Source organism: Mirounga leonina, unplaced genomic scaffold, assembly GCF_011800145.1.
Source record: "Mirounga leonina isolate KUSES-001 unplaced genomic scaffold, KU_Mleo_1.0 Mir_101097, whole genome shotgun sequence".
Taxonomy (NCBI): domain Eukaryota; kingdom Metazoa; phylum Chordata; class Mammalia; order Carnivora; family Phocidae; genus Mirounga; species Mirounga leonina.
The window spans coordinates 184,151-198,629 of NW_023270062.1; the positions used below are offsets into that span (position 1 = coordinate 184,151).

A 14,479-nucleotide genomic window follows, 5' to 3' on the forward strand; every position below is an offset into this window, starting at 1 on the left:
TTACAGTCTATATATTTTTCATTTCACATTCAACACAGTTTCATACCTATCAGAAGGTAGGTTGCATGTAATAGGGTGCTATAAAGGGTAGGAAAAGTTCAAAAAAAAGTTTGCAAAAGTGAAGAGGTGAATAGGTGTGATAGGCTCATGGGCTCATGATCTTCAACATGTCAGCTGTTTGATGTCAGACTCATGACTATTTTCTGGTGCTGAATTTAGACCAAGGCTTCTTAATTGATTTTTCTAAGAAACAGAACTCACAGTAGGAGTTTATTCTTTTTTTTCTTAATTATTTCTTTTTATGTTTGAAAATGGGTTTTTACCAAAAACAAATCTTGACTCAAACCCAAATACTGTTTTGGATTCCTGTTTTTTTTTTTTGTTTGTTTTTGGTTTTTGTTTTTTTTCCCCATGGGTTGAATTTTATAACTGTTGGTCAGGATTTCATTTAATTATGGCTCAAATGGCTTGACACACATCATGTAAAAGCCAAAAGAAATGTGACACTGGATAAAAATCTAGAATAGTTTCTACTGAGAACATTTGATATTTGAATGTACCTTTACATGAAATCCATGTCACTTACTTAGATTCATTTGGGAAATAAACTTTATTTATGATTAGTTCAACCCAAACTTGTACAAAGTCCATTTCAGCAAAGTATTTTGATATTTTTATAGGAATGGGTAATTCATTTTATGTTTTTCCTAATGCAAACTTTTCTTTTTGTATAAAAATGAAGATCTGATACAGAAGGAATGGATATCCGTGGGCCACAAGTTCTTACAAAGGGAAAAATATCCTCTTTTTTAATGGCTTTTTTTAGGGGGGGAGTGGCAGGTGGAGAGGGAGACAGAGAATCCTTTTTTTTTTTTAGATTTTGTTAAAGATTTTATTTATTTGAGAGAGAGACAAAGATAGCAACAGAGATAGTGAGAGAAAGCACGAGCAGGGAGGAGAGGGAGAAGCAGGCTCCCCACTGAGCAGGGACCCTGATGCCAGGCTTGACCCCAGGACTCTGGGATCCTGACCTGAGCCAAAGGGAGAGGCTTCATTGACTGAGCCACCCAGGCGCCCCTTAAATTTTATTTAAATACAATTTACATAACATATAGTGTATTATTTCAGGGGTAGTATTTAGTGATTCATCAGTTGTATATAACACTCAGTGCTCATTAAATAAACTGCTCTCCTTAATGCTCCTCACTAGATACCCCTGCTCCCAGCCACGTCCCCTCCAGCAACCCTCAGTTAGTTTCCTATAGTTAAGAGTCTCTTATGGTTTGCCTCTCTGTTTTTATCTTATTTTTTTTCCTTCCCTTCACCCTATGTTCATCTGTTTTGTATCTTAAATTCCACATATGAGTGAAATGATATGGTATGTGTCTTTCTCTAACTGACTTATTTTACGTAGCATTAGTTCTATCCAGGTCATTCAAAATTGCAAGATTTCATTCTTTTTGATGGCTGAGTAATATTCAATTGTGTGCATCTATATACACCACATCTGTATCCATTCATCTGTTGAAGGACATGTGAGCTCTTTCAATGTTTTTGGCTATTGTAGACATTGCTACTATAAACATTGGGGTGCATGTGCCCCTTTGAATCACTATTTATGTACCCTCTGGATGAATAGCTAGTAGTGCAATTGCTGGGTCTCAGGGTAGTTCTATTTTTAACTTTTTGAGGAACCTCCATACGTTTTCCAGAGTGGCTGCAACCAGTTTGCATTCCCACCAACAGTGCAGGAGGGTTTACCTTTTTCTGCATCATTGCCAACATCTGTTGTTTCCTAAGTTGTTACTTTAGCTATTCTGACAAGTGTGAAGTGGTATCTCATTGTAGCTTTGGTTTGCATTTCCCTGATGATGTGTGATGTTGAGCATTTGTTCATGTGTCTCTTAATCGTTTATATGTCTTCTTTGGAGAACTGTCGATTCATGACTTCTGCCCATTTCTTGACTGGATTTTTTTATTTTTTGTGGTGTTGATTTTGATATGTTCTTTATACATTTTGGATACTAGTCCTTTATCTGATGTTTGCAAATAGCTTCTCCCATTCCATAGGTTACCTTTTAGTTTTGTTGACTGTTTCTGTTGCTGTGCAAAAGCTTTTTATCTTGATGAAGTCCTAATAGTTCATTTTTGCTTTTGTTTCCCTTGATTCTGGAGACGTGTCTAGTGAGAAGTTGCCGTGGTTGCTGCCTGCGTTCTCCTATAGGATTTTGATGTATTTCTATCTCAGGTTTAAGTCTTTTGCCAATTTTTAATTTATTTTTGTGTACGGTGTAAGAAAGTGTTCCAGTTTCATTCTTCTGCATGTTCCTGCCCAGGTTTTGCAATACAGTTTGTTGAAGAGACCATGTTTTCTTCTACTGGATATTCTTTCCTGTTTGTCAAAGATTAGTTGATCATAGAGTCTAGGGTCCATTTCTGGGTTCTCTATTCTGTTCCACTGATCTATGTCTGTTTTTATGCCAGTACCATATAGTCTTGATGATTACAGCTTTTAATACAGCTTGAAGTGCAGAACTATGATGTTTTTTTTTTTTTTTTCAAAATTCCTTTGGCTATTTGGGGTCTTTTCTGTTTCCATACAAAGTTTAGGATTGTGTTTTCCACTTCTGTGAGAAATGCTTGTGTTATTTTCATAGGAATTGCATTGAATGTGTAGATTGCTTTGGGTAGCATAGACATTTTTAATAAGATTTCTTTATTTATTTTAGAGTGAGAGAGAGTGGGAAGATAGGCAGAGGGAGAGGGAAATAGAGAATCTCAAGCAGACTCCCTACTGAGTGTGATCTCAGGACCCTGAGATCATAACCTGAGCTGAAATCAATAGTTGGCAGCTTAACTGATGAGCCACCCAGACGACCCTAGCATTGACATTTTTTTTCCATTTTAAGTAGCCAATATTTACTAAAATGGATAACTTTATTAAATGCTTATTATAAGGCAGCAGTGTGCTAAATGTTCCACCAACGTGTTTCTATTTAACCCTTATAATTAACCCATGAAATAGCTGTACTTGATTATTCTTGTTTCACAAATGAAGAAATTGAGGCTTGGTGTATTGAGGGAACTTGCTGAGATCACAGGCAGGGAATAAAATGTCCATCTTCTTCCATAAATGCAACTTTTCAGTATTTTGACTAGACTCATCTAGAACAAATGTGAATCACAATTAGCATTGACATTTTGACAAAATTTGTACTTCCAATTCATGAGCATGGAATGTTTTCCTGTTTCTTTGTGTCTTCCTCAATTTCTTACATAAGTGTTCTATAGTTTTCAGAGTACAGATCTTTTACCTCTTTGGTTATGTTTATTCCTAGATATCTTATGGTTTTTGGTACAATTGTAAATGTGATCCATTCCTTGATTTTTTTCAGCTTCTTCATAGTTGGTGTATAGAAATGGTGTGCTGACTTTATATCTTGTGACTTTGATGAATTCCTCTCTCAGTTCTAACAATTTTTTGGTGGAGTCCTTCAGGTTTTCTACAGTGAGTGTCATGGGGTCTGCGAAGAGTGAAAATTTAACTTCTTCTTTCCATATTTGGATGACTTTTATTTATTTTTGTTGTCTGATTCCTGAGGCTAGGACTTCCAATACTGTGTGGAAAAACAGTGGAGAGAGTGGACATCTCTGTCATGTTCTTGACCTTAGGAGAAAACCTCTCAGTTTTTCCCCAGTTAGAATGATATTTGCTGTGGGTCTTTTGTATATAGCCTTTATGATGTTGAGGCGTGGTCCCTCTTTCCATACATTGTCCAGGGTTTTAATCAATAAAGGATGTTGATTTTGTCAAATAGTTTCCTTGAATCTATTGAAAGGATCATATGGGTTTTATTCTTTCTCTTATTTTTTTTCCTCTCTCTTGTTTTTTATTAAGTTCAATTAGCCAACATACAGTACATCATTGTTTTTGATGTAGTGTTCAATGATTCATTAGTTACGTATAACACCCAGTGCTCATCAGATCATGTACCCTCCTTAATGCCCATCACCCAGTTACACCATACCCCTAACCCCTTCCCTTCTGCAACCCTCAATTTACTTCCCAGATTCCAGAGTCTCTCATGGTTTGTCTCCCTCTCTGATTTCTTCCCATTCAGGTTTCCCTCCCTTCCCATATGGTCCTCTGTGCTATTCCTTATCTTCCACATATGAGTGAAACCATATGATAATTGTCTTTCTCTGCTTGGCTTATTTTGCATGGCATAACACCCTCCAGTTCCATCCATGTCAATGCAAATGGTGGGTATGCATCCTTTCTGAAGGCTGAGTAATATTCCATTGTATATACAAACCACATCTTCTTTATCCATTCATCTGTTGAAGTGCACCTCGGCTCATTCCACAGTTTGGCTATTGTGGACATTGCTGCTATGAATATTGGGGTGCATATGCCACTTCTTTTCACTACATCTCTATATTTGGAATAAATACCTAGAAATGCAATTGCTTGGTCATAGGGTAGCTCTATTGTTAATGTCTTGAGGAACCTCCATACTCTTATCCAGAGTGGATGTACCAGCCTGCATTCCCACTAGCAGTGTAGGAGAGTTCCCATTTCTCCACATCCTCTCCAACATTTTTTGTTCCTTGTCTTGTTAATTTTGACCATTCTAAAAGTGTAAGGTGTTATCTCATTGTGGATTTGATTTGTATTTCCTTGATTGCCAGTCATGTGGAGCATTTTTTCATGTATCTGTTGGCCATTTGTATTTCTTCTTTGGAGAAGTGTTTTTTCATGTCTTCTGCCCATTTCTTGACTGGATTATTTGTTTTTTGGGGTGTTGAGTTTGAGAAGTTCTTTATAGATCTTGGATACCAGCCCTTTATCTGTTATGTCATTTGCAAATATCTTCTCCCATGTTGTAGCTTGCCTTTTAGTTTGGTGGACTATTTCCTTTGCTGTGCAGAATATTTTTAACTTGATAAAGTCACAATAGTTCATTTTTGCTTTTGTTTCCCATGCCTGTAAAGATGTGTCTTGAAAGAATTTACTGTGTCCGAGGTCGAAGACGTTACTGCCTGTGTTCTCCCCTAGGATTTTGATGGATTCCTGTCTCACATTTAGGTCTTTTATCCATTTTGAGTTTATCTTTGTGTATGGTGTAATAGAATGGTCAAGTTTCCTTCTTCTACATGTGGCTGTCCAGTTTTCCACACAAAATTTATGGTAGAAACTGTATTTTGTCCATTGGACATTCTGTCCTGCTTTGTTGAAGATTAATTGACCATAAGGTTCAGGGTCCATTTCTGGGTTTTCTCTTCTGTTCCATTTATCTATGTGTCTGTTTTTGTGCCCATACCATGCTGTCTTGATGATCACAGCTTTGTAATATAACTTAAATTCAGGCATTTTGATGCCCCGGCTTCAGTTTTCTTTATCAACATTCTGCTGGTGATTCGAGGTCTTTTCTGGTTTGAAATAAATTTTAGGATTGTTTGTTCTATATCTGTGAAAAATGTTGATGGCATTTTGATAGGGATGACACTGAAAGTGTAAATTGCTCTGGGCAGGATAGACATTTTAACCATGTTTATTCTTCCAATCCATGAGTATGGAATGCTTTTCCATCTCTTTTTGTCTTCCTCAATTTCTTTCATAAGTGTTTTGTAGTTTCTAGAGTACAGATCCTTTACCTCTTTGGTTAGGTGTCTTTCTAGTTATCTTATGGTTTGTGTTATAAGTGTAAATGGGATCGCGTCCTTAATTTCTCTTTCTTCAGACACATCGTTACTGTATAGAAAAGTAATTCATTTCCGTGCATTGATTTTGTATCCTGTCACATTGCTGAATTGCTGTATGAGTTCTAGAAACTTTGGGGTGGAGTCTTTTGGATTTTACACATAAAGTATCATGATTTGCAAACACAGAGTTTGACTTCTTCTTTGCCAATTGAATGCCTTTTATTTCTTTTTTTGTCTGATTGCTGAGGCTAGGACTTCCAGCACTGTGTTGAACAATAGTGGTGAGAGTGGGCATCCCTGTCGTGTTCCTGACCCTAAGGGAAAAGCTCTCAATTTTTCCCCATGGAGAATGATATTTGCTGTGGGCATAGATGGCTTTTATGATATTGAAGTATGTTCCCTCATCCCTATACTTTGGGGAGTTTTAATCAAGAAAGGATGCTGTATTTTTTCAAAGGATTTTTCTGCATAAATTGAGAGGATCATATGGTTCTTGTCTCTTATTAATGTGCTCTATCACGTTGATTGATTTGTGAATGTTGAACCAGCCTTGCATCCCAGGAATAAGTCCAATCTGGTCGTGGTGAATAATCCTTTTAATGTACTGTTGGATCCTATTGGCTAGGATCTTGTTGAATATTTTGGCATCCATGCTCATCAAGGATATTGGTCTGTAATTCTCCTTTTTGATTGAGTCTTTGCCTGGTTTTGGGATCAGGGTAATACTGGCCTCATAGAACGAGTTTAGTTCCTTCTATTTCTATTTTTAAAACAGCTTCAGTAGAATAGGTATTATTTCTTCTTTAAATGTTTGGTAGAATTCCCCCGGGTAGCCATCTGTCCCTGGAATCTTGTTTTTGTTGTTGTTGTTGTTGTTGTTGTTGTTTTTTAAATTTTATTATGTTATGTTAGTCACCATACAATACATCATTAGTTTTTGATTTGGTGATCCATGATCCATTGTTTTCATATAACACCCAGTGCTCCATGCAGTACGTGCCCTCCTTAATACCCATCACCGGGCTAACCAATCCCCCTCCACCCTTCCCTCTAAAACCCTGTTTGTTTCTCAGAGTCCATAGTCTGTCATGGTTCATCTCTCCCTCCAATTTCCCTCCCTTCATTTTTCCCTTCCTTCTCCTAATGTCCTACATGCTATTCCTTATGTTCCACAAATAAGTGAAACCAGATGATAATTGACTTTCTCTGCTTGACTTATTTCACTTAGCATAATCTCCTCCAGTCCCATCCATGTTGACGTAAAAGTTGGGTATTCATCCTTTCTGATGGCTGAGTAATATTCCATTGTATTTATGGACCACATCTTCTTTATCCATTCATCTGTTGGAGGGCATCTCAGCTCTTTCCACAGTTTGGCTATTGCAGACATTGCTGCTATGAACATCGGGGTGCATATGCCCCTTCTTTTCACTACATCTGTGTCTTTGGGGTAAATACCCAAGAGTGCAATTGCTGGGTCATAGGGTAGCTCTATTTTTAAATTTTGGAGGAACCTCCACACTGTTTTCCAAAGTGGCTGTACCAACTCGCATTCCCACCAACAGTATAAGAGGGTTCCCCTTTCTCCACAACCTCTCCAACATTTGTTGTTTCTTTCCCTGCCCATGTTTGCCATTCTAACTGGTGTAAGGTGGTATCTCAATGTGGTTTTGATTTGAATTTCCCTGATGGCTAATGATGATGAACATTTTTTATGTGTCTATTAGCCATTTGTATGTCTTCTTCAGAGAAGTATCTTTTCATATCTTCTGCCCATTTTTTGACTTGATTATATGTTTTTTGGGTGTTGAGTTTGAGAAGTTCTTTATAGATCTTGGATACCAGCCCTTTATCTGTGGTGTCATTTGGAAATATCTTCTCCCATTCTGTGGGTTGCATCTATGGTCAAATAATCTTCGACAAATCACAAAAAAAAAAAACATGCAATGGAAAAAAGTCTCTTCAATAAATGGTGCTGGGAAAATTGAACAGCCACATGCAGAAGAATGAAACTCGACCATTCTTTAACACCATACACAAAGATAAACTCAAAATGGATGAAAGACCTCAATGTGAGACAGGAATCCATCAAAATCCTAGAGGAAAACATAGGCAGTAACCTCTTTGACATTGCCCACAGCAACTTCTTTCAAGATACATCTCCAAGAGCTAGTGAAACAAAAGCAAAATTGAACTTTTGGGACTTCATCAAGATCAAAAGCTTCTGCACAGCAATGGAAACTTGTTTTTTGGGAGGTTTTTGATTACTGCTTCAATTTCCTTGCTGGTTATTGGTCTGTTCAGATTATCTATTTCTCCCTGTTTCTGTCTTGGTAGTTTATAAGTTTCCAGGAATGCATCCATTTCTTCCAGATTGCCTAGTATTTTGTGATATTGCTGCTGGTAATAAGTCCTAATAATTGTATCTATTTCATTGGTATTAGTCGTGATTTCTCCCCTTTAATTCATGGTTTTATTAGCTTGAGTCTTTTGCTTTTTCTTTTGGTTAAGTCTGGCCAGAAGTTTATCAATCTTATTAATTCTTTCAGAGCCAGCTTCTAGTTTCGTTGACCTGTTCTACTGTTCTTCCGGATTCTACTTCAATGATCTTTGCTATGATCTTTATTATTTCTCTTCTCCTGCTTGGTTTAGGCTTTATTTGCTGTTCTTTCTCCAGGTCCTTCAGGTGTAAGTTTCTCTTGTGTATTTGGGATTTTTATAATTTTTTGAGTGAGGCTTGGATGGCTATGTACTTCCCCTAGGACCCCCTTTGCAGTGTCCCATAAATTTTGAACCAACATGTTTTCATTTTCATTAGCTTGCATGAGTTGTTTAAGTTCTTCTTTAATTTCCCAGTTGACCCGTTCATTCTTTAGCAGAATGCTCTTTAACCTCCAAGTGTTTGAGTTCCTTCCAACTTTCTTCTTGTGGTTGAGTTCCATTTTCAAAGCATTGTGGTCTGAAAATATGCAGGAAATAATCTCAAACTTTAGGTGTCAGTTGAGACCTGAATTTTGATCCAGTGTATGATCTATTCTGGAGTAAGTTCTATGTGCAGTCGAGAAAAATGAGTATTCTGTTGTTTTAGTATGGAATGTTCTTTATATATCTGCAAAGTCTATCGGGCCCATTGTGTCATTTGAAGCTCTTATTTCTTTGTTGATCTCCTGCTTAGATGATCTGTCCATTGCTGTGAGTGGAATGTTAAAGTCTGCTACTTTAAGTCTGCTACATTGATAAAAATACATCTTTATTTTTATCAATGTATTTCTCTACTTGGTTATTAATTGGTTTATAGAACTGGCTGCTCCATGTTGGGGGCATAGATATTTACAATTGTTACATCTTCTTGTTGGTTAGTCCTTTTAAGTATGATATAGTGTCCCTCTACATCTCTTACTACAGTCTTTGGTTTAAAGTCTAATTTGTCTGATATGAGGATTGCTACCCCAACTTTCTTTTCAGTTCCATTAACGTGGTAAATAGTTCTCTGTCCCCTCACTTTCAATCTGGAGGGGCCTTTAGGTTCAAAATGAGTCTCTTGTAGACTGCATATGGATGGGTCCTGCTTTTTTATCCAATCTGAGACCCTGTGTCTTTTGATTGGAGCATTCAGCCCATTTACATTGAGAGTAATTTTTGAAAGATATGAATTTACTGCCATTGTATTGCCTGCAAAGTCCCTGTTTCTGTAGATTGTCTCTGTTCCTTTTTGGTCTATGTTACTTTTGGGTTCTCTCTTCGCTTACAGTATCCCTCTTAATATTTCTTACAGGTTTGCCTTGGTGGTCACTTATTCTTTCAGTTGCAGTATGTCCTGAAATCTGTTTATCTCTCCTTCCATTCTGAATGACAACCTTGTTGGATAAAGTATTCTTGGCAGCATGTTCTTTTCAGTTAGTACCCTGAACATATCTTGCCAGATCTTTCTGTCCTGACAGGTTTATGTGGATAGGTCTGATTTTATTCTGATGTTCCTTCCTCCATATGTAAGAAATTTTCTCTCCCCAGCTGTTATCAAGATAGCTTCTTTTTCTCTAAGATTTGCAAGCTTCACTATTATATGTCAGGATGTTGACCTATTTTTATTGATTTTAGGAGAGGTCCTCTCTGCCTCTTGGATGTGAATTCTTGTTTCCTTCCCCAGATTAGGGAAATTCTTAGTTATAATTTGTTTAAATAAACTTTCTGCACCTTTTCCCCACTCATCTTCTTCTGTGACTCCTATGATACAGATATTATTTTGCTTACAGTATCACAGAGTTCCCTTAGTCTACCTTCATTATCCAGTAGTTCTCTTTCCCTCTTCTTTTCAGCTTCTTTTTTCTCTATAATTTCATCTTCCACATTTCCTTTTAGATTCTCCACTTATTCGATCCTCATTGTGATTATATCCCTTCAGTTTTGCATCTCAGTTGTAGCATTTTTTAAAATTTCATCCTAACTAATTTTTAGGTCTTTCACCTTTGCAGCAAGGGTTTCTTTGGTGTCTTCTATGCTTTTTTTCAAGTCCAGCTAGTAGTCTCATGACCATTGATCTAAATCGTTGTCCAATAGATTGCTTATACCTGTTTTGAGCTCATCCCTGTCTGTGATATCTTCCTGATCCTTCTGTTGGGGAGTATTCCTCCGTCTTCTCATTTTTGGCTAAGTTTTTATCTTTTGCCTGTTATGAAAGCTTGTTATGTTTCTTGCATCTCAGAGTCATGGTACATTAAAAAGAGTTCATACAGTGTAGAGGGCCTAGCACTTCAGTAAGCATTTCTGGTGTATGCTGTGTGCACTCTGCTCTTATGTTTTCACTGCTCTTTCCCACTAGTCTGTCCTCGGCAGAGTTCCTCCTTGCTTGCTTTGGGGAGTCTTTGGCCCTTTATCTAGGTGTGCTTTGATTTGTTTGTTGAAAATCTCCTGAGAAAAAAAGGAAGACAAAGAAGATAAAAAGAAAGAAAAGAGAGAGAGAGAGAAAAGCCTGATCCAAAAAAAAGAGATAGAGAGAGAGAAAGGAAAAACATCAAGAACAAGAAGAACAAAACAAACAGACAGTTAAAGAAATTATAAGCCTGATTCCAAAGAAAAATAAAAGGGAAAAAAATACAGAAAAAGTAAAGAAAAAAAAAAAGAAACCTCATCCAAAAAAAAAAAAAGAAAGAAAGAAAGAAAGAAAGAAAGAAAAGAAAGGAAATGAATAAAATAAACTAAAAAACAAATATGTATAATCCTGATTCCAAAGAAAAAAGGAAGAAGAAGAAGAGAAAAAAAATACAGCCTGGTCCTATTTCCACCAGAACTGAAGAGGATGCTGTGAGGCACTGTATGATCAGTGAGCTTCTTGCATGTGCACTTTGCTAGTTTTGCTCCTGTTGGAGCAAGGGCTGCTCTGCTGTCTCAGAGTCAATACTGCCCTAATAAAAAAAAAAAAAATGCATATGGCTCTGGGTTAATACCTAGTAGTGCAAATCCTGGATTGTAGGGTAGCTCTATTTTTAACTTTTTCAGGAACCTCCTCCATTCTGTTTTCAAGAGTGGCTGTACCAGCTTACATTTGCACCAACAGCTTACATTTTCCCTTTCTCCACATCCGCAGAAACTAATGACGCACTATGTTAATTAAATGAATTTAAATAAATTATGATATAAATAAAAGAAAAAAATGCACTTACCAGGCACAGGGCAGGCAGGGTTTGATATAAGTAGCTCCCTCCTCTACTCGGGCCCATGGTGTTGCTCTCTGAAGTCCCACAGTGTTGGGAGAAAGGGTAAAATGATGCTACCTCACTCTCTTGTCCACAGACATGGGATCTCACACCTGCTGCTATTGACAAAGCCCTCACCTTTCTCTCCTGTATTTTGTCTTTGATGCACAGCTTGGATTCAAAACCCGGATATTAAAGGAGCTCGCACCCCTCGGATCAGTTCCATCGTCTGGATTGGAGCCTCTCTGTGCTCTGACTAGGGCCTTTTGTCCCACAAAAACAGTCCCATGCCCGTGCACTGTGCAAAATCTTTGGTATAGACAGCAGAAAGCAATGACCAGTTTATGCACCTTCTGTGCTTGCCCCTGTGCCCTGCCAATGAAAGGCTGTTTCCTGGCACCTGCAGGGTCTTTTGTCCTTGGAGAGGCAATATACCCTCTTCCAAATGTACTCCATGAAGGGAAACGGTCCCTCCCAGTGTGCCACAGGAGATGCTTTTGCCACCTTGTGCACATTCCCAGGCCAGGGCCATCCTTCTCTCTAGGAGTGCACACTACAGCTCTGCTCCAGCAAAAGTTGCCTGTTTCAAAAACCTGAGTTTGAGCTCTACTAACTGTTTGCAAAAAAACCCTGCAACACTCAGTTCACCTGTGTCCCCAGTCTGTTGTCCAAGAAGTTTCCTTCTGATGCAAACCCTATGCTTCACTCTCTCAACCCCTCTCTCTTTCTCTCCTTTTTTCTCCCTGAGAAAGGGGACCCTCCCCTCCTCAGCACTCCAGTTTTTCTCTACCAATTCCCTTCCATGCACCTTGTGCCTGCCACATTGTCTTCCTCCAACAGTGGGGTCCTTCCTCCAATCCTCAGATCAATTTCTTGGGTGTTGCAAGTGTCCTGACCTCAATACAGCTGTGTTAGAGGGACAAGGAAGGCCAGGGTCCTCCTACTTCTCTGCGATCTTAACTCCTCCCCTTGAGAGAGAATCTTAAATAGGCTCCATGCTCAGTGTGAAGCTCAGCATGGGGCTCAATCTCATAACCCTGAGATCATGACCTGAGCCGAAATCAAGAGTTGGATGCTTAACTGACTGAGCCACCCAGGCATCCAAAAAGTATCCTCACTTTAAAGCAGGAGACTAAGGAAAATTCATTAGGGTCAAGTTTATTAAACTCCAATATGTTCTTGCATAGGAAAGAACAGTATGTTGGACATAGCATAAATTTCTATTCATTAAGGAACAAATGTTTCAGGAGGAGGCAAGATGACAGAAGAGTAAGGTACCTCATTTCATCTGGTCCCTTGAATTTAGCTAGATAACTATCAAAACATTCTGAACACCCATGAATTTAGCCTGAGATGTAAAGAAAACATATCTGGAACTCTACAAGTAGAAAAGGAACTGCTTTTTCCGAGGTATGAGGTACAAACAAGTGAATCTGAGGGGAAATATAAGAAGGTAAATGGAGCAGGGAGGGAGCCTCCATAAGTCGACTACCAGAAAGTGATATAGCACCAGAGGGCAAAATTGGAACCTTTAGAAATCTGCTCCAGTGAGAGACATCCCTGTCTGAAAGGGGCTCAGGGGATGAAATGGACAGAATTCTAGGTGAGTCATTGTGGTCTCAGGATCCCAGAAGTCACAGAACTAACAGGGGTGCCTGAGATTGTAGAGTTTCCAAGCAATGGAACAAGAATCTATTTACCATCAGCGAGCCCAGAAGGGGGCTCTAAGCTCGGGTCAACATAAAGTGTGAACCGTGTCCAATCAGGTGACCACTCTCTGCTTGGGCATGCTGCAACAGACTGGAACTCAGGGACCATCCACCATCCACTGGGACAGGTGGAGCAGGTACATGCATGGGTCCATGGCAGCTATCAGCACCAGAGCCCTACAAAGGGCAGCAACACGGGAATCTCAGACTCCACTGGTAGGATTGCTCTGGGCACACGCTGCGGGAGTCTGCAGAGTTTGGAACACACAAAAGTGAACATTGTTCATCCCAGAGGGTTTACTGAAGAGGGGGAACCATGATCTTTCTGCTCTGGGGCTGGAGATCAGGGTGCAGCCATTTTATTTTGATCCTCTAAAGAGGTGAGGAAAGCCTTCTGAGAATAAAAGCCACACAGAAGACCAGCTTATCCTGAGCCCATCCCCCTGGCAAGTGGCGGTGCAAAGCTGTCCAGGCAAAGACATGTGAGAAATAGCACAGCAGGCTGTTCCCCCAAAAGACCAACTGAAAGAACAGGTGCATATTAAGTTTAAGGATCCAAAAACAGTGTAAAACTCCAGCACTAGGGGAAAATAGTATATAGAACTCGAGGTTTTTTCTCATGATTCATTTATCTTTCAGTCTAAAATTTTCCACTTCTTTTTTTTTCCTTTTTGCCCTTTTAACTAGTTTCGTATATTATCAACTCTTTGCATTTAAGTCCCTTTCAACTTTTTTATTTAAGTCCCTTTTAACTGTCCAAGAGGTAGAAAGGACCCCTCCCCAAATCAATAAAAATAGATCAGCACCCTGATATTTAATAGTGAAGCTTGCAAATTTCAGAGATAAAGAAAAAATCCTGAAAGCAACTTGAGACAAGAGGTCCTTAATGTACAAGTGTAGGAACATTAGACTGGCAGGAGACCTATCCACACTGAACTGGCATGCCAGAAAGGACTGGCATGATATATACAGGATACTAAATGAGAAGAATATGCAGTCAATAATACTTTATCCAGCAAAGCTGTCATTCACAATGGAAGGAGAGATAAAGAGCTTCCAGGAAAAACAGAAAATGAAAGAATTTGTGATCACTACACTAGCCCTGCAAGAAATATTAAAGGTAATCCTGTAATCGAAGAGAGAGCTGAGAAGGAAAATAGGCCAGAAAGAAACAGACAAACTACAGAAACAGGGACTTTCCAGGTAATACAATCACACTAAATTCATATGTTTCAGTGGTTACTCTGAATGTAAATGCTCAAATCAGAAGACACAGGGTAGAATAGAGAGCCCAGAAATGGACATCAACTCCATGGTCAACTAATTTTCAACAAAGCAGAAAGAATATCCAATGGAAACAAGACAATCTCT

General features: G+C 38.7%; 1 protein-coding gene across 1 annotated transcript in view; it reads left to right on the forward strand.

Annotated features, from left to right (window-relative positions):
- Nucleotides 1-14,479, forward strand: part of MTMR8 (myotubularin related protein 8) — a 228,838-nt gene that overhangs the window by 145,070 nt on the left and 69,289 nt on the right. The window contains 1 exon segment of the mRNA XM_035004437.1: nucleotides 744-798. Coding sequence (XP_034860328.1) covers nucleotides 744-798 — 55 coding nt within the window.